General features: G+C 39.4%; 1 protein-coding gene across 3 annotated transcripts in view; it reads right to left on the bottom strand.

Annotated features, from left to right (window-relative positions):
* Window positions 1-1,142: 1,142 nt before the first annotated feature.
* The window catches only part of UNC79 (unc-79 homolog, NALCN channel complex subunit), a 204,647-nt gene continuing 184,735 nt past the window's right edge, over window positions 1,143-21,054 (bottom strand). For all 3 annotated transcript variants that reach the window (XM_061182833.1, XM_061182834.1, XM_061182835.1), the window contains 6 exons: window positions 20,624-20,799; window positions 19,471-19,657; window positions 17,636-17,833; window positions 15,712-15,789; window positions 2,979-3,020; window positions 1,143-1,343 (listed from right to left, as the gene is read on the bottom strand). In XM_061182833.1, coding sequence (XP_061038816.1) covers window positions 1,143-1,343; window positions 2,979-3,020; window positions 15,712-15,789; window positions 17,636-17,833; window positions 19,471-19,657; window positions 20,624-20,799 — 882 coding nt within the window. The remainder of the gene's footprint in view (window positions 1,344-2,978; window positions 3,021-15,711; window positions 15,790-17,635; window positions 17,834-19,470; window positions 19,658-20,623; window positions 20,800-21,054) is intronic.

Genomic DNA, 21,054 nt, shown 5'->3' with positions numbered 1-21,054 from the left:
AAATAAATGGTGTATTTCTCTCACCAAATGATCTTAAAGAAAGCCTTTTCCTCTTAAAATTGTACTTAGTCTTAATGGAAGTTAGAAGTTTTAAAAGTTTAGAAGAAATGGTTGTCAGGAACCAAACTCTAGCTCTATAAACTGATGTTAAAAAACCCCAGGCTCACAAAGATAATAAAAAATGCATTTAATAGCATGTCAATATACAGCTTAAATGTATATTAAGTCTTCTTTTAGTGCATTACAGGGATAGAGAAGAGAAATATCATTTGTGAATGCACAGTCAAATGCTAAATATAAGTGCTGATAAATCTTGGTGCTCTTACACTATTAAAATTCCGTTTTATGAAACATAGCTCCAGGTGCAATGCTCTGTGCCAGCGTGGGGAATCGTCTGGTCCAGTATGCAATCTACAGTTTTAAATTGAATTGTATACAAGTATTAACAAAAGAATAAAATTTATTATTCACAAAACTAAAGTGGTTGTCATAAAGCTTACAAGAAAGTACAGCCTAGGACTAATGAGTTGAAAAACTAGTTTTAAAAATAATAAAACTTACTGGACAGTCCTGGAAAATGATATTATAAAACAAAGAAAACAGTTGGCACAGTTTAACCACCTAATTTCTAAGTGCACTTTGTAATGGTCCTTGCAAGCTGCCACTTTTCCCAGGATAATGACAAAAAGCTTCAGTCAAGTGTCACTGGCTTATGGTGACGGGGTTTTTTATTGCATTGCCAAGAGTGGATTTTTAAGAAAAAACACTACAAAGGTTTCAAAAACCCTATTTATTCTCTATCATCAAAAATAGCAACAGGGGGACTTATACAACTTTTCTGTGAGTACCCACCAGTCTATTTTTTTTTTCTTAAAAAAAATAGAAGTTAGTTAAAGAAAAATGATTTGGTTTTTAAAAAATAATGTAAGGAAACACTTAATCGGATAGCCCAAGGAGTCATCAGAAATGTGTAGCAAGAAAGCTTCATTTTGGCCCTCTCCGGCCTTTGCACGTCTTTTACTAAACTAGAAAGAGAATGTACAGTACCAATATGTTCCCCAACCTGCTTGGATCGAATTGTTTTGTTTTGAAACCCATTATTGCTAAACCAGAGTGTTGACACTGAGAGCCGAGGAGTCCGCTCATAGAGGATAAAATTGAGAGGCTGCTTCTGAGGACTGGATCTCCACCTGGGCCATTTTGAACTGGGTGCACTGCAGCCACTTGCGCAGGGCCGCCAGGCTGGCACTGCTCTGGGTGGAGCCCGGCAGCGTCCTGAGGCTGTGGTGGTCCGCGTTGTTCTGAATGGCCTGGAGGCGAAGCTGGAGTCCCGCAGATAAGTGCTGTAAGAAAGGGCAAGACGGTAGTTTAGTTTCTTTCCTGCTCGGGTTCCCGGTCAACCCAGGGAGTGCCGGCCTGGACTTCTTCTGCAGGCGGAACTTACACGTGGCACGGGGGCTGTCTGGCCTGAAGAAGGCCAACTCTCAAATTTTGGGAGGGCTCAGGGCAGAGGGCGTGGGCCGGTGCCATGTCCTTAGAGCCCACCTGGCCCAAATCCATCCAAATAATGCCCCTCCCATCTCGACTCATTCATTGCAACACCAGTGCAGGGGCTGACACTTTGACTTGTCCCCCAAGAGCTGTTTGCTATGTGGGCCTGCTGTCGCGGGCTCTGCTGCCAGGCTCCCTGGGTTCAGATCCTCCGTCCCCTGTAAACAACTTGGGGAACAAGGTTTTTCGGTCTGTGTTTGGATTGTCTCATGGGCAAAGTGGGGATAGTGACACTCACCTGACGGGGTTATTGTAAGGATAAGTGAGTTAACAGAGGGGTCAGAACAGAAGCCGGCACATAGCAAGTGCTCAGGACATTTTCATCATGATTATAGTCTCTCTGTTCTCACGTTCATGCACACGAAGGAGCTAGGTTGTAAGCTTTTCTTATTCTTCTTAGCTTTTCATGAAGTTCTGTTGGCCTCCACTTAGCACTCTGGGCAATGTCAAATTGCCACAGATGACCGCCAAGCAGGGGGAGGGCAGTTTGGAATGCCTCGGGGTGAAAGTCCAAGCAGTTTTCACAATAGAAGCTAGTGGTGCAATGAGGTTTCCAGCAGAGCCATTGGCCCTACCGGTGGCCACAAACAGCAGTTAGGCCGTGAACCAGTACTCAAAGCCTGTGGGCACTGCTGACAGCTGTATATCTCTCTTGGTATCCCTTGAAGTCACCTCCCTTCCTTCCACAAGCATCCCTCCCCAACTCTGGGAGGAAATCCAGCAACAAGGCTTCCATCTTCTCCCCCTCCTCCCTGATACTCCCAGTGCCTTAGACGGGACCCAGTTTGGGATGGAGCGGGTGGTGAGCTTTGCCATCTTAATGTTAAGCCCCAGTAACTAGATTTACAGCCATGGAGTATGTCCGGCCCTGCAGTGACAATGCGTCACTCAAGGCGGGGCCTGGCAGTGAGAAATACATTCTGTCTCCCCCTCCCTGGCTGTGGGGCCCTGTCCAAGTTACTCTTCCTTCTGATCCTATGTTTCCTCTCATATAGAATGAGGGGGGGAGTGGGCAGGTCCCTTCTAGTTCAATTCTGTCATTCACTGAATGTTATCCTCTCTTAGTAGAATTCTTCCCATCACAAAAAGTCAGTCCTAGTGGCCAGGAAATAGCACTGGACATGTCTGGGACCGGATCCCATGGGTGTCCTCTGAAGGTAGAGTAGCTTTTCAGTCTGTATTCTAGTCAGTAGCGGAGCCTCGCCCAGACTCTGGGATCCTCCCCCTTCAATCAACGATGAGTAGTAGGACAGCGGCTCCTGCTGTCACCTCGGCCCACAGGCCCCCTACCTGTCCCGCAGGGTCTCCTGCGTTATCAGCCCCCAGAGACCAGGAACAGGTAATGAGCGGAGCATTGTGGAGCCCTGTGAACGTTACGAGCTTCTCTGGAGGGAACTGAGCTTCCAGTACACCCGGGGGTGACTTACCTTGATATTTGACTGAATCATTGGCAACCACATAGGTATCAGCTGTATGGAGAAACACAGAAGGCCCATTATTACTGTTCTCCATTCTCCCACATAAGCTCCGCTTACTGCCTGGCAAAGCAAGGCACACGGAATCCCTTTAACATCACAAAAGGATGTGGGCCTCCACTGCAGAGTTCCCCCGCTATCAGACAAACGTCTCTCTGAGGCCAAACCCTGCTGAGCTGGTGGCATTTGGAGGTTAATAAGCGCCCCATGAGTGCCTGAAACACACACTCTAAATGACTGATTGTCTCTTGAAAGCTACCAAGCATGGGAAATTAAATGTGTATTTATTTAATTAAATCCTCCCTTTCTTGAAATAGAATTTCCTCCACGGGATCTTTAGAACTGAGTCTCCAAGTAATATGGCGAAGCTATCTGCCTGTGGTCGTTAAGAAAAGATCACTGGGAAGCGGTTAAAATGCTTAAGTGATGGACAAAGACAAGCCCTGAAGTTGCCTGGCTGTGATTTGGAAGACGAGACACAGCAGGAGTGAGTGCAGGCCGGGGTTTCAGCAGTGTGGGTGCACGGGCAGGCGAGCAGCGGGTCCCTGCTGCAGCCGGGAGCAAGGCTCTCAAATCCTGGGCATCTGGGGAGCCCTGCCCTTCCGCTGCCTCTGATTTGCCCTGAGACCCTTCCTAGGAGGTCACAGGTGCCCCGCCCGAGCTCCCCCAGCAGCGGCTCTCCTCTGTCCGCTTTGGTCTCTCGCCACACTTCAGCCCTTCCTAACGCAAGTGTTGACTTGCGTTCGTGGCCTCATAAATCCGCAAGTCAGGGACAGAATACATTTCCCAAAGTGTATTCCACACAACTCTAGTTGGGTGGGATTTAAATGCGGAAGGAGGGCTATGATCTAATAAGTCTGGAAATGTTAGTTTCTTTCAGGACTGCTCAGATCTTTAATATGTTCAAATGCATCATATCATTTCACTCCATGCTCTTTCTGACCCGACTTCAATCGAGTAGAGTTGATATGGATTGCATTGTGTCTTCTCATATAGCCGTTGTAGTCCTTGCCCACACAGCCTCAGATGTGACCTTATTTGGAAATGGGGTCATTGAAGATGTAGCGAGTTAAGATGAGGCCACTCTGGAGTAGGGGGGACCCCTAATCCAATATGACTGGTGTTCTTATAGAAAGGGGGAAATTTGGACACAGATAGATACACAGGGAGAGTGGCACATGAAGGTGAAGCAGAGATCTACAAGCCAAGGAACGCCAAAGATGGCCAGCAAACCCCCAGGAGCCAGGGGAGAGGCTGGGACAGATGCTCCCTCACAGCCTCAGAAGGAATCAATTCTGCCATCACCTTGATCTCATAACTTCTTGCCTCCAGAACCATGAGACAACACATTTCTGTTACTTCAGTCACCCAATTTGCAGTGCTCAGCAGCCTAGCAAACTAATACAAGGGCACTCAAGGAAGCAAAGCCCAGAGGTGGGAGTGTGCAGAGAGGTGAGGAAGCAGTGGAGGTTCACATGACACTGAAGGGTGAGGTTCTTAGCATAGGGTCATGAAAAACAAGTTAGAAAAGCAGAGCGAGGCCTCTCACCATCTACCCACAGATGATCTAGGATGCCACATAAGGAGATATGGGTTTTATTCCAAATTCAGTATGCTTTCTGATGAGGGAAGCCCCATTCACCGTGAGGAGAACGGTGCTCCAGCAAGGTCACTGTGGCAGCAGTCTGGACACTAGGATGTGGAAGGACATGGAGAACGGAGGCAGGGACCCAGTGTGGAGGCTGCCTCCATGGTCCAGATAAGACCAGGGACGGCTTCCGGGATGGAGAAGGTTGCTGCCTGCAGTGCCAACCTGTGAGGGTCGGAGGACTAGTTTGCTCTTTGGATCGGGGAAATGGTTAAAAGTGAGCCTGGGATTTGTTCACAGCAATGCAATGACCAAAGCGAGAGGATCAGGAGGAGAGCCTGCTGGGACGGGAGATAGCATATAAATAACCTCTCTGTTCACTAGTCACGGCCATAGCTGCTAGTCTCATTTAATTCATCAAATCATTAAAAAAACAACTTGGTGAGGTGATAAATTATATTTCCTCTCTATTCTTTTGTTCCCAAGGCTAAATCTGGCTGCTGTTCTGCTTTCAACATTCTATAGATACAAACAATTTGCTAATTCGACTTCCATTGATGTTTATTCCTAAACACAGTGTTTCTATCACAGCCATTTAATACTCTGTCGCTAACATAACTATTGTGTTCGGAAATGGAGTATGGTGTGTCCCAGAAGATGTGATGGAACTTAAACTCAATCAGAAAATGACACCCTCTCATGCCTCCCCTGCCACCCACCCTCATAATAAAACTGTGGGATTACAAAGGTTGGTGGCAGATAAGGGTGTACTCTCTGGCGTTTAAGAGGACTGGCTCATCTGGATATTCTGAATGGAAAAAATAAGTTAGTCTAACCGCCTTCTCCTTGCTGTCTGCAGGGCAAAAACAAGCCCTGAGGGGTCCTAACGCCTACAGACTTTTGCTGTCTTTTGACCCATTTAATATGGAAGCACGCCCGTATGCCTCTTGATATTTGGGAAATGCCTGAACTAACCTCTTGTTAAGAATCCTGAGGGACGGAGGAGGGTTGAGACCAGGGAACACTGAGTACTCTGCCCCTGGGTGGACACCTTTCCCAGGGTTGCCCCAGGGGCTAAGGACCTTTATGAGGCAATCAAGGGGAATACTGAGGCTGATTTTAGAAGTGCTTTTGTTATTTCCCCATTGATGTAACACAAGACCATAAGATTCTAAAAATACCTGCAAGGGGCCTTCAGGTTTGTGATTTACGAACCTGACTGAAGGCATCAGGTTAAAGTTCATTGTGAAGGACAGCATTATACAATCCAGCAGTCATCCTATTTCAGGAATGCTAATTTGACTCTTTTGAATAACGTTCATTTCAGTACCCTTTTGCTAGTGGCTCCTACAAAGCTGTCAGTAAGAATTAGATGTAATTTATTCTGGGCACTGTAATGTTATAATAAAATTGGTTGGTTTTTTTTCTTCTCCAAAAACAATATCCAGAAAACTGAAGGACATTTAAAAAAATATGTTGTTTTTCATCAAAATCAAAGGGATACTTTTCCTCTTATCTCGGTTTATGTTATGGGATAAATTGAAGACTTCCTGCTCAGTTGGACTATATTCATTTCACTCTATGTTTTTTCCAGCCCTCAAAATAAAATTAGTCATGAAACTTTCTCTTTCACCCAAGATGGAGTAACAAAGACCAGATTTACAATCCTGCCTAAAACACAACTAAAATTCCAGATGAAGGGTAATGAAACAATGATTTTCAGACATTAAGCATCAGCAATGCAAGACAGTGATCACTGAGGAAGAGGAGACAGACAAGGTGACCCCTACAGTTATCCTAGCTCACTGCCTAGAAAGTGTTTTCAGGCAGTAGCACAGGGAGAAGGAACCCAGGTAGAGTCTGGTGGTCTTCCTGAGGTGAGGAGATGGAGCTGGGAGTCCAGGGAGGCCAAGGGAGCTAGAGTTTGTAAGGCAGTGTAGTGGAAAGGAGAGAGCTGTATAGGGAGAGAGAGCGCGCTAACTCTCTGAAGATCTGTAAAGGGTTCCTCTTGAGTCTTCAGCTCAATACTGACCAGTATACACATGTGAGAAAATTATCCAAGGCTGAAGAAAAAATAACCTAAAAAGATTAGAGGGAAAAATCCCTGGTAATCACATAGCAATAGTTTGTGTTTCCACTAGTTACAGTGGAAAAATCTTGCAAATCATAGAACACCAAGTAGAGTACTCAGAAGGATATTACCTTACCAGTGAAGAGATAGTAGCCCTAGACAAACTGCTGCTCCGATCCTACCCAACAAAGCTTAACACCAAGTTTCAAAGGCATAAAACTGTTTCTAAGTAATTTAACTATGTCATAGAATACAGCTCAAGAATGCTTGTAGGAATAAAAAATGTCTAGCACCCAAAAAAGCCAAATTCAAAATGTCAAGAATCCATCCAATAAAAAATTACCAGGCATGCTAAGAAGCAGGAAAATGTGATCCATAATGAGAAGAAAAATCAAGTAACTAGAAAAGACCCCCAAATGATACAGAGAACAGAACTGGTAAACAAGAACATTAAAACAGTTATTATAACTATATTCAATATGGTCAAGAAGGTAGAGGAAATACTGAGTATGTTAAATAGAGGTATGCAAGAAAATTTTAAAGAAACAATAGCTGATACTTTTCCAGATATAATGAAAACTATAAATTCACAGATCCAAGAAAGTCAACAAACTCAAGCACAAGAAACATGACGAAAACTACACCAAGGCATATCATCATCAAATTGCTTAGCAACAATGGTAAAGAAAAAAATCTTCAAAGCAGCCTGAGAAAAAAGACGTATCATATACAGAAGAAAAAAAATAAGAATGACAAAGATTTCTTCTCAGAAACAATGGAAGCAAAAAGACAGTGGATGAATAGCATCTTTAAAATACTAGGGGGAAAAAAAAACTTTGAACCTAGAATTCAATAACCACTGAAAATAGCTTTCAAATATGAAGGCAAAGTAAAGACTTTCTCAGACATACAAAAGCTGAAGGAATTAAGCTTCAGCAGACCTACACAAGAAGTAGTAAAGAAAGTCCTTTGGGCAGAAGGAAGATGGAAGTTTAATTCTATAGAAAGGAATGAAGAAAACTGAAAAATGTAAATATGGCAATAACAGCAAATATAAATAAATATAAAACAAAATTTAAATTGCTTTGAGAGATAATTGTTTAAAGCAAAAAAAAAATTATGGTTTGGTTTATAACATATGTAGGAGTAAAATGGATGACAATCATAGCACAAAGTCTGGAAATGGAAGTATACTGTTGTACATTCTCATACTATACATGAAGTGGTATATTATTACTTGAAGGCAGATTGTGTTACATTAAAAATGTAGACTATAAACTCTTAAGTCAACCACTAAAACAACAACAGCTAAGACATATAGCTAATAAGATAACTGAAAAACACATTTAAATAACCCATGGGTCAAAGAAGAAGTCAAAAGGGAAATTAGAAAGTATTTTGGAAAAAAAAAAAAAAAAAAAAGAAAGTATTTTGAACTGAATGGAAATGAGAATATATCAAAATTCAGAGGAATACAGCCAAAGCAGTACTTAGGAGGAAATTCAGAAAACCAAACACTGACAGCTGAATAGAAAAAGGTTCTCAAATTAATGACCTCAGCTTCCACCTTAAAATTCTAGACCAAAAAGTGGAAATTGTATCCAAAATTTAATCATTAAAAACTCAATTAGTCAAAAAGAAGGTAGAAAAAGAGGGAATAAAGGACAAAGAACAGATGGGAAATAAAGAAAACAAAGAGCAAGATACTTTAAGCCAAATAATATCACAAAACACATTAAATGAAAATGGTTTAAAAATCCCAATTAAAAGGGATTGTCAGTTTGGATTTTTAAAAAAGCCCGATACCCAACTACATGCTGCCTATAAGAAGTATACTCTAAATATAAAGACACAAATAGGTTAAAAGGCTAGAAAAAGATATACCATACTAACACTAGTCAAAAGAAAGCTGGACTGCCTTTATTATTACAAAAGAATATTATCGAGGATAAAGAGAACCATTTCATAATTTCAATTCATTAAGAACATATAACAATCCTAAACATTTATGCACCTAATAAGAGTTTTGTAATATGTGAAACAAAAACTGGTAGACCTGACAAGATAAATTAGGGAGATATTTCAATACCCCTTTTCAATAACTGACAGACTAAGTGGATAGAAAAAGTAGGAAGGACATGAAAAAATTGAACAATACTATCAACAAGCTTGAAGCAACTGACATAGGAAACTGTATTCAACAACAGCAGAAGACATATTCTTTTCTAGTACACACAGCATTTACCAAGATAGACAATATCCTAAACAAGACTCAATAAATTTAAAATGAGTCAAATTATACAAAGTATTGATATTTTCTCTGACCATAACGGGATTGGATTAAAAATCCATAACAGAAAATCTCTAGAAAAGCCTCAAATATTTGGAAACTAAATTATTGCCTCTAAATAAGCAATGGGTCAAAAAGGAAAGCAAAAGGGAAGATAGAAAGTATTCTGAACTGAATGAAAATGAGAACACAACTACCAAATTGTAGGAGGCTGCTAAACCAGTGCTTAGATGGAAATCTATAGTACTAATCACTTATGTTATAAAGAAAAAAATCTCAAATCAGTGAATTCCACTTCCACCTTAAGAAACAAGAAAAAGAAGAGCAAATTAAATTGAAAGTCAACAGAAGAAAGAGAATAATAAAGAACAGAAATCAGTGAAACAAAAACTACAGAAAAAATCTGTGAAAACCAACCAAAAGCTGGTTATTGTTGTCATTGTTTTAAATCAAAAGCTCACTAAAATTGATAAACCTTTAACCAGATTGATCAGAAAAATAAAAGTGAGATCACAAATCACCATTATCAGGAATGAAAGAGGTGGCATAACTACTGATCCTACAAATATTAAAAGTATAATAAGGTAATATTATGAGTAACTTCATGCCAATAACATCAACTATTTTGATGAAATGGACAAATTCTTTGAAAGACACACTGTCAAAGATCACTCAAGAATAAGCAGATAACTTAAATAGCCCTATATCTATTAAAGAAATTGAATCTGTAGTTTAACACCCTCCTGTAAAGAAAAATCCAAGCCCAAGTTCCACTGATGAATTTGACCAAATATTTAAGGAGAAAAAAAAATACCAAACATATACAAACTTTTTCAGAAAATGGAAAAGAAAGGAATACTTCCTGACTTACTCTATAAGGCCATCATTACCCTGATACCAAAACCAAAAATAGTTATTACAAGAAAAGAAAATTACAGTCCAATATCCCTCATAAACACTGATGCAAAAAAATTATTTTAAAGTGTTAGCAAATAGAATTCAGCAATACATAAAAGAATAATACTTCAAGACCAAGTGGTTTGTCCCAGGAATATAAGGTTGGTTTAACATTCAAAAATCAATCCATGAAACTCACTGTTAATAGTTAAAAAAAGAAAAATCAAATGACCATCTCAATAAATGTAGAAAAAGCACTTGACAAATCCTACATCTATTCCTGACAAAAATTCTTAGCAGACTAGGAATAGAAGAGACCCTTATTCAATCTGACAAAGGGTATCTATGAAAAACTAACAGCTAACATTTATATTTAATGAATGCTTTCTTCCTAAGATCAGGAACAAGACAAGGTTTCCAACTCTCATGACTTCTATTCAACTTGTATTAGAGGATCTAGCCAGAGCAATGAGACAAGAAAAAGAAATTAAAAGTATAAAAATTCAAAAGAAAGAAAGAAAACTGCTTCTACGTGCACATGACATAATTGTCTACAGAGAAAATCTGATGAAAGCTACAAGAAAGCTACTAGAACTAATAAATGAGTTTAACAGATTGCAGGGTATAAAGGCATAAATCAGTTATATTTCTAAATACTAATAATAAAATACCAAAAATTTAAATGTAAAAAACCATACTATTTATAATACTATAAAATTACTATATACTTAGGGATAAATTTGACAAAATATTCTAGTCCTGTATATGGAAAACTATAAATATTGCTGAGAAAAATTAACGAAGACATAAATAAATAGAGTGATATACTCTGTTCATAGATTGGAAGATTCGATATTGTTAATATCTCAATTCTGCTTAAAGTGATGTATACATCAGTGCAACCCACATTCCCAGCAGGCTTTTCGTAGTAATTGACAAGTTGATTTTAAAACGTATCTAGAATGCAATGGACCTAAAATAGCCAAAACAACTTTGAAATAGGTGTAGAAATTTAGAGGAGTAACACTACATGATTTCAAGGCATATTAGAAAGCTATAGTAACCGAGACAGTGTGGTACAAAGGTAGACAAACAGATCAATAGAAATGAATTGAGTATCCATTAATAGAACCATACATGAATGGTCAATTGATTTTTGACACAAGTGCAAAGGCAATTCAATGGACAGAATTTTTAACAAACAATCCTAGAATAATTGGATATCCACACACATAAAAAGTACCTCAATCCATACCACACACATCCACAAAAGTTAACTCAAAATGGATCATAGATATAAACTAACACCTAGAAGAAAACATATATAATACCTAGAAGAAAGCACAAAGAAAACTCTTTGTGATCTTGGATTAGGCAAAGATTTTCTTAAATACAACATCAAAAGCATGATTCATAAAAGAAAAATTTGATAAATGGTATTTCATCAAAATTAAGACTTTCTGCAGAGAAAGCTTTCGACAAAATTCAACACCCATTTATGATAAAAGTCCTGCAGAACGTAGGCATAGAGGGAACTTTCCTCAACATAATAAAGGCCATATATGACAAACCCACAGCCAACATTGTCCTCAATGGTGAAAAACTGAAACCATTTCCACTAAGATCAGGAACAAGACAAGGTTGCCCACTCTCACCACTATTATTCAACATAGTTTTGGAAGTGTTAGCCACAGCAATCAGAGAAGAAAAAGAAATAAAAGGAATCCAAATCGGAAAAGAAGAAGTAAAGCTGTCACTGTTTGCAGATGACATGATACTATACATAGAGAATCCAAAAGATGCTACCAGAAAACTACTAGAGCTAATCAATGAATTTGGTAAAGTAGCAGGATACAAAATTAATGCACAGAAATCTCTTGCATTCCTGTATACTAATGATGAAAAATCTGAAAGTGAAATTAAGAAAACACTCCCGTTTACCATTGCAACAAAAAGAATAAAATATCTAGGAATAAACCTACCTAAGGAGACAAAAGACCTGTATGCAGAAAATTATGGGACACTGATGAAAGAAATTAAAGATGATACAAATAGATTGAGAGATATACCATGTTCTTGGATTGGAAGAATCAACATTGTGAAAATGACTCTGCTACCCAAAGCAATCTACAGATTCAATGCAATCCCTATCAAACTACCACTGGCATTTTTCACAGAACTAGAACAAAAAATTTCACAATTTGTATGGAAACACAAAAGACCCCGAATAGCCAAAGCAATCTTGAGAACGAAAAATGGAGCTGGAGGAATCAGGCTCCCTGACTTCAGACTATATTACAAAGCTACAGTAATCAAGACAGTTTGGTACTGGCACAAAAACAGAAATATAGATCAATGGAACAGGATAGAAAGCCCAGAGATAAGCCCACGCACATATGGTCACCTTATCTTTGATAAAGGAGGCAAGCATATACAGTGGAGAAAAGACAGCCTCTTCAATAAGTGGTGCTGGGAAAATTGGACAGGTACATGGAAAAGTATGAAATTAGAACACTCCCTGACACCATACACAAAAATAAACTCAAAATGGATTAAAGACCTAAGTGTAAGGCCAGACACTATCAAACTCTTAGAGGAAAACATAGGCAGAACACTCTATGACATAAATCACAGCAAGATCCTTTTTGACCCAGCTCCTAGAGAAATGGAAATAAAAACACAAATAAACAAATGGGATCTAATGAAACTTAAAAGCTTTTGCACAGCAAAGGAAACCATAAACAAGACCAAAAGACAACCCTCAGAATGGGAGAAAATATTTGCAAATGAAGCAACTGACAAAGGATTAATCTCCAAGATTTACAAGCAGCTCATGCAGCTCAATAACAAAAAAGCAAACAACCCAATCCAAAAATGGGCAGAAGACCTAAATAGACATTTCTCCAAAGAAGATATACAGATTGCCAACAGACACATGAAAGAATGCTCAACATCATTCATCATTAGAGAAATGCAAATCAAAACTACAATGAGGTATCATCTCACACCGGTCAGAATGGCCATCATCAAAAAATCTAGAAACAATAAATGCTGGAGAGGGTGTGGAGAAAAGGGAACACTCTTGCACTGTTGGTGGGAATGTAAATTGATACAGCCGCTATGGAGAACAGTATGGAGGTTCCTTAAAAAACTAAAAATAGAACTACCATACGACCCAGCAATCCCACTACTGGGCATATACCCTGAGAAAACCATAATTCAGAAAGAGTCATGTACCAAAATATTCATTGCAGCTCTGTTTACAATAGCCAGGACATGGAAGCAACCTAGGTGTCCATCATCGGATGAATGGATAAAGAAGATGTGGCACATGTATACAATGGAATATTACTCAGCCATAAAAAGAAATGAAATGGAGGTGTTTGTAATGAGGTGGATGGAGTTAGAGTCTGTCATACAGAGTGAAGTAAGTCAGAAAGAGAAAAAGAAATACAGTATGCTAACACATATATATGGAATCTAAGGGAAAAAAAAAAAAGGTCATGAAGAACCTAGTGGCAAGATGGGAATAAAGACACAGACCTACTAGAGAATGGACTTGAGGATATGGGGAGGGAGAGGGGTGAGATGTGACAGGGTGAGAGAGTGTCATGGACATATATACACTACCAAATGTAAAATAGATAGCTAGTGGGAAGCAGCCGCATAGCACAGGGAGATCAGCTCGGTGCTTTGTGACCACCTAGAGGGGTGGGACAGGGAGGGTGGGAGGGAGGGAGATGCAAGAGGGAAGAGATATGGGAACATATGTATATGTATAACTGATTCACTTTGTTATAAAGCAGAAACTAACACACCATTGTAAAGCAATTATACTTCAATAAAGATGTTTAAAAAAAAAAAAATTAAGACTTTCTGCTCTTCACAAGTCACTGTGAAGACAATGAGAAGACAAACACAGAAAAAAAATCTTTGCCAATGACATATCTGATAAAGGACTTGTATCTGAAAATTCAGTAATAAGAAAAAAGCCAACTTGATTTTTAAAATGGGCTAATAATTTTAATAGACATTTTACCATGCAGATATATGGATAGCAAATAAGCACACGAAAAGATGTTGAGCATCATTTGTCAACAAGAAAATGCAATTTTGCAGTACACAGTTCTTAGAACGACTAAAACTAAAGATTAACTACATTAAGTATTGACGAAGATGTGTAGGCACTGGAATGCATACTGCTGGTGTGAATGTAACAGGGTACAATCACCTTGGAAAACAGTTTGCCAATTTCTTTAAAAGTTATACACATATCATACAGCCTAGCAATTCCACTCCTTGGTATTTATCCAACACACATGAAAGGCTATAGCTACACAAAGACTTGTGTATGTATATTCATAACACCTTTATTTGTAATAGCCTCAAACTTTTGGAAAGAGCTCAGATGTCCATTAATTGATGAATGGATAAACGAAATGTGTTATATCCATATAATAGATACTACTCAGAAATAAAATAATCTACTGATACATGTAACATGGATTAATGGTAATATAATTATTCTGAGTGAAGGAAGGCAGAAAAAAAGCATAACTACTGTATGAATCTATTTATATGAAATTCTAGAAAATGCAAACTAAGCTATTATGACAGAAAGCAGATCAGTAGGTGCCTGGGGATGAGGAAGTGGGGTACAGGAAGTGGTGGAATAGAGACTCACAAATGTGTATGAGAAAACTTTAGCTGGGGAGGACAATATTCATTATCTTGACTGTGGTGATGGATGGTTTCACGGGTATAATATGTGTGATGTGAAGATATCAAATTGTACATTTTACATATGTAAAGTTTACTGTGTATAAATTATACTTCAATAAAGCTGTAAAAAACAAAATCAGGTATGATCACCCAAGTGCCAGTCATGTAGTTTCTCTCATAGTGTTGACATTTGCTATTGACTGTCAAGCTAGATAAGCTGTATCTATCCCATTTGAACCAACTACCTTGCAGTTTTCTGGTAACAGTCAAGTTTTCCCTAAAAATGTGCTGCTTTTCTTCAACACTGTGTGAGTTAACTTTACAAATGTCCTTTATTGAAGGGAGTCAACCAAGGAGTGAAATAGGAAGTTATAAGGTTCTAAACTGATGCACTCTGTGGGGGGGGAGGGGGGAGGGGGGTGGTGATGGTGGCTGGGATAATGGAATATAGACGTGGAAGGCAAAGAAGGAAGTGGTACAAGAAGAGGAAGGACAAAGAATCAGTGAAACAGAGAGGTGGAATGATAGGAAGGAAAGGAAAAAGAATGGAAATAAAAAGAGAAAGTGAGTGAGCAACCACCTTCTCCTTTGTTCTTTTATCTTTTTATCACACTAGGATGTTTCTGATGTCCCTGGATAGATAACAAATACCTGAATTACTTTCACACACTGTACAGTGATTTAGAATAGTAATATTAGAAACTAAATTAATTTATCTTAGAGAAAAGTATCAGCTACCAAGTCAAACAATGACAGAGTATTTTCCTTGGTTTTCTGGGTATCTTGCAAGGTGAGGCTCCACCAAACAATTTATATGACTCTAGGGTCATTTCCAGATCAATGTTTCTGGTAATATTTTAATTACTTATGTTGCATGCAATCATGGTGCGACATATTGAACCCAGCTAGAGTTGGTCACAGTGGTGAAGCAAGAGCAAAAATTATACTATAACTATTTGGTGAAGGCTTGTTATGTGAGCCCGATTCCTCCAGCCCCAACTTTGAATGTGAAAATTAAATCAGTTTTATTTTCCTCTTCAGGAGGTACATCCAAAATAAATCCACATTTGTTTTTAGAAGCAAGAAACGGTCTATAGAAATCATAAGATTTTCCTACCTTGACAAAAATTGTTGAATTGCATTCTTGCAATGCCTCCATTAAACTAATCACATGGAGACACACCATTTCTACCATCTGAAACAACAAACAGGAAAATCAATTCCACTCAAGGTGATACGGAAACAGTCTGCAGCCACATGCCCTGTGCCCATGAGGACATTCTGCACAACCACCAGAGGGGACCAGAGGTATTTATTCCTCTCTAAAACTTCAACCAGAAACTGAATTTTATAAGCTGCAGAGGTTTCACAGTTGCCATGCCTTCCTCATCTACCTTGGGGCTGCCAATGAATTCAGGTATCAATCTCACTAATCTGCACCACACTGCGATTCACACCAGAGGATAAACGGTTTCTGCTTCCTTCATTTCCAACTGCAGAACTCTTGGGCTTGGGTCTTTTCTCCATCTTGATCGATCCTTTCTCCACAGCTTCTTCACTTGGAGCGGCTGTTTCATTTATTGCACCATCTGTGTTTGAGCCTTTATTCTCCGTGGAACAAGGCAGTCATATTTACAACAGTTTAAAAATACCATAGAAATGATATCCCTCATCAGAAATCCCTATGGCTAGATTTTAGACACTCCAGGGGGGATTTTACCAGACTGGCTTATGTGGTTTAACAAAATTTTCAGAATTTAAAATTAATTCAAAATCATTTGTAACACCATTTGTACAAGATTCACCAGTAACAAATTCATTTCCAACATTTGAATATTAAGAGAGATTTGGAGGAGAGGTATTAATGGTATCAAAAAACTAGCGACAATAGAAGGAAACTCTGAATCTCTAGTTTAAATTTAAGGTCCCAGTTTCATCGTCTGTAAAAGAGCAGAATAGAATACTTGACCTCCAAGTGCTTCTTCAGTCCCAGACTCTATGATCTAATAAATGTAATTATCTATGCGGTGGTCAGAACTATTGGTGCACCCTAAAGTTTTCACATAAACTTCCTTTAAGTTGAATTAAAACACCTCTCTCCATACAGAACTGCTTTATGATATCTGCTTCTCTAAAGAAAAGAAAGTGCTTCCCTAAAGGAAAAATATAATCCTCTTTCCAATTACAACAAAAAGAAAATGTTTCTTAGACTAATATTTAATCAGTCAAAACCATTCCAGAATGCATTTGTGGACAGTGCATTGTTGGGTTTCTGGGCACATTGGAATCATCATTATGGCGTTCTTCCAGGCCCCTTGCCCTTCACAGATAAGAATTCTATTGATGAAGCCCCCGTAACCAAGACACTGGATGCTGCTTTCCCAGCTGAGAATCTTCCACCAAAGTAGCAAACTAAACCAAAGGACTCCCTTGTAAATTCCTTCCATACACCCTCCAATCTTGACTCCATAGGACTAAGCTAAGCTTGTTCAATGAAGTGGGCTCATGCTATCCATACCTCAGATATTTTCCAACAAGGTGAGCCATCCACATTAAAATGGAACTGGATTTGAAGATTGAGGAGCCTAGGTCCTCAGAGGGCAACTCAAAATGTTGAGACTCTTTTCAGGTTTGGGCCCTAAGTAGAATTAACACGTACAGTCAATCTGCTCTTAAACACCACAAAGAGATGACTTAACTGGCTATGGTTTTTCCAAATTGCCTTAGAATCCAAAAATAATATAAATCTCCCTCCTCACTCTCTGACTTTATAGCACAAGACAACTCTTAAAGGTAGAAGTTTCACATGAATTTCCTTTGGTACTAGGCAGAGAAAACAAAAATGGTTTTTACTGAATTTATTTGTCTGCATTGTTTTTCATCAAAATTATTATGCAGGTAGAAGATCCAGGTTATAACATAAAAATTCACCAATCCATTTATGTACTGTTACAACTGAGGTCTTTAAAAAAACATGTAATGTGAGAACTGAGTGTTTTTTGAGATTCTGTCCAAGAGGGGAAACTCATTTGTGAACTCACCACTTTGTTATGGGCCATCAGCTGAAGGATGCTGGGTGTCACCCTACTCCAAAATTCTAGTGCTGTCAGTATCGCTGTGAAGCTGAATTCATTCTGACTTTGAACATTTGTAGCTACAGCACTTTGTTCGCAATATACGGTCCAGAGCTGAGCAAAGATAAATGCATGGAAAAGAGAACACATGTGCAACACGGAGGTCTGAAAAGGAAGAAAACAGGGAACTGTTACATTCTAGTGGGCTGTGGTGCTCCAAGGAGCCCTCCCCGCATGGCTTCGGCTTTCCAAGGAGCACAGCCAAAGTACATGTAATTCAAGTGATCCGAGGCTGGAGGAGTTGTCTCCAAGTTACAAACTCATGATTCATCACCTCCAAGCAATCTGCTCTTCACTCAGTCAGTGGGAGTGCGCTTAGAGACCAAGCATCTTTTCAGAGAGAAGGCACCTTAGTTTGCAGAATAAATCTACCCACCCCCTTGCCCTTTAATGAAACTGACGTTCCTATCCCTACACTAGATTAGGAAGAACAATCATTCTACCATTTTAGGGTGTTTGCTCATCTGTAACATGGGGATAACAGTCCCCTCCTCAAAGAGTTGTAGTTAGGAGTAAATGAGGTGATATACATGAACGCACTGCCCAGCACTTAATAATTATACTACTACTAGTAGTGACAGCAGTAGCAGCAGCAGCAAAGATAGTATTCCTAACTAGTAGTGAGTACTGATAGTATTCCTAACTAGTAGTGAGTACTGATAGTATTCCTGACTAGTGTAAGTACTGATAGTATTCCTAACTTGTATAAGTATTGATAGTATTCCTACCTAGTAGTAAGTACTGATAGTATTCCTAACTAGTAATGAGTACTGATTGAGTAAGCACCTATAATGTCGCAGACACTGTGGTAAAGACTTTTTATAGATCACCTCCATAATTCTCAAACCATTTCATCTATTTTACAGATGAAAACCTGGAGCTCAGAGAGGTTAAGTAACTTTTTCAATGTCACAGAATTACAAAGTACCATCATTAGGAATCAAACACAGATTGGGTTGAAATATTAGGAACTGACTGCCTAATTCCTTTTGCAAACATCGTTCAGGTCATTTGGATGGGTGCTCTATTTGATTTCAGAATAAATTTATTGCAGGTCAGCTTGTCCTGGCCTAAATCCCAGCTGTTCCCAAACCCACCGTGACCTCCTAGAATTTGCCTAAGCTCTGTGAAGGGACCTTGGCTCCTCATAACTGATTAGTACCAGTGTGTCTAGTTCGCTTGTATAGGCTCATGATTGATGCTTGCCTTGGATTGACTTTATTCTCTTAAGCACATCATCTGTCTCTACAATTTATAAGTTCCTCTGTGTAAGTGATTCCAACATATACTTTAGTGAGTTCCCAACTGGCCTTATTTTCATTTGGTATCTTCATATATCTCTAGAGATTTAAGTTGAAAGGCAGTGCATAAAAAATTAGAGTGTAAATTTTCCTCCTCTTCATATTTGGTTCTAAAAACTGATCACAGAATTTTTATTATATTTCTATCCTTGCATTGCTCTTCATTATTTTGAGACAGAAATGCCTAGGAAGCTAACCCTTGCTTGCCTCCATAATTTATCTTCATAAAAGTAAACTGAAAAACAATTTAAGGGGAAGAAAAGATAGTCTGGGAATTTGAACAACTTTAAATAAGGCATTAGCACAAAGTTGCTTTCCTAGCATCCACAGGAGGGCAAGTGATAAGATGCATTTTCTTCTCAGAAGAAACATAATTGGCTGATAAGGGTTTCCATTAGCAATTTTGATGCATATGGTTTTAATCTTGCAGAAATCACTTACCTTTGATTGCTCTGGAAATCCAATCAGAATAACAATAAGATGGTCTGCAATATGGGAACCTGCATCCAGAGGTATTGGCAGGCAGGGAAAGGAGGCATTTGGACACACTGCATTATGAGTGAGGGAACCCAGAAGCAGCCAGGACAGCAGCCGGATGTGAGAGACACACTCAATGAATTCTTTTGGTCTATTAGGGAGGAAGGAAGTGTTAGAGATGTTTTCGTGTTTTCGGTTTCGCTGGGTGCTTAACAAACGCTTACTGATGGAGGGGTTTAAAAGTGTGGTCTTGTAGGCAGTTACATGAAGTAAAACACCAAAGCAACAAAGTGAGAACAAAATGATAAATCTGTTTTTCTTGTTTTGCACTCTAATCCTGGATCTTAGCTTCTTGAGCAAAGAGCAGCCTTTGGCGACACAGGATTAAACATCATTCTTCCACAAACCTGGCTGCCATTCTGACTAGCTTCTCTTTCTAAACTCTTTCCTTTCTTCTCATTAGAAAGTTCTCGGATATCCCCACCAGAAGGGAAGGAATAGAAGAGGAGATAAAATACACAGCCACCCACATTCCTGTTCTCCAGTAATTTTCTCCCCCTGCCCCCCTTACACGCCCCTCCAAACCTTTCCTCTAGCCAGGAAGCTGCCCATGCAAGATGGCAGGTCAAGCCTGCTCCAAGGTCCCAAGTAAACTAGCCCACGGGCACCTCTCTCTTCTCAGCCTCCCTTACGGGCAGGGTCAGGGGCTCACACCTCCTTGAACTCTATTTCATCTCTGATGTAGATTCTGTTCAAGCTATAATCTAAGCTCCTTGAAGGCAGAAGCTATGTAAGTGCACAAATAAATACCTATCAATTTACTTAACTAGTGGAAATTAAGAGTTAAAGTGATAGTTCTAAGCGCCAAGTTTTCATCATCCATCAGGATGACGAAGGTCTTTGTAGGAAGGCAACTTTTGTCAGCATGTCATGAAGTACTCGTGTTCAAAAATGCTGCCAGGTCAGCAAATAAGTATGGAAATTGGTCTCAATTCCCATCTCCCTAACCAATCATATTCTATTCTCATAGATCTTCAATGCATTCAGTAGCTCTTACTGAGCCCCAGGAAACTCAGGGGTGTTTCCTGCCTCGTGGCCCGAATAATAAGGGTCTTACCCTTGTTGCATTGCAGAAGGGGGATGATAGAGCCAAGGCAGATAGCGAATCACAGCTTTGTTATCTCTGTGGTTGCCCCGTGAGATTTCCATGGCTGCAATCTGAGCCAGCCCAACTTTGAGATGGCCACCAAAGGTATCTTCATGCAGAGGCTGGGAACATGTCTTCATGTGGCTCTACAAAACCAAGTGGTATTTTATGAGTTTGGCAGAGTAACTGGGGATGTTCCAGGGCACTCTTTAAAAAGATCAGGTTGTCATTTCCACACCTTCTATCACCACTCCCAAGCATACAACCCATTTAAACTTCTTCAGGGGCTTCCCATTGTTCTTAGGATAAAGGGGAAAAAAATTCCTTAGCATGGCCTAAACAACCTGGAATGATCTAGATACTGCAGATTTCTGCATCTTACCCCTTCATCCTTGTGGTCC

The sequence above is a fragment of the Eubalaena glacialis genome, chromosome 2, assembly GCF_028564815.1.
Source record: "Eubalaena glacialis isolate mEubGla1 chromosome 2, mEubGla1.1.hap2.+ XY, whole genome shotgun sequence".
In the NCBI taxonomy this organism is placed as follows: domain Eukaryota; kingdom Metazoa; phylum Chordata; class Mammalia; order Artiodactyla; family Balaenidae; genus Eubalaena; species Eubalaena glacialis.
This window is presented reverse-complemented; position numbering and strand designations above follow the sequence as displayed.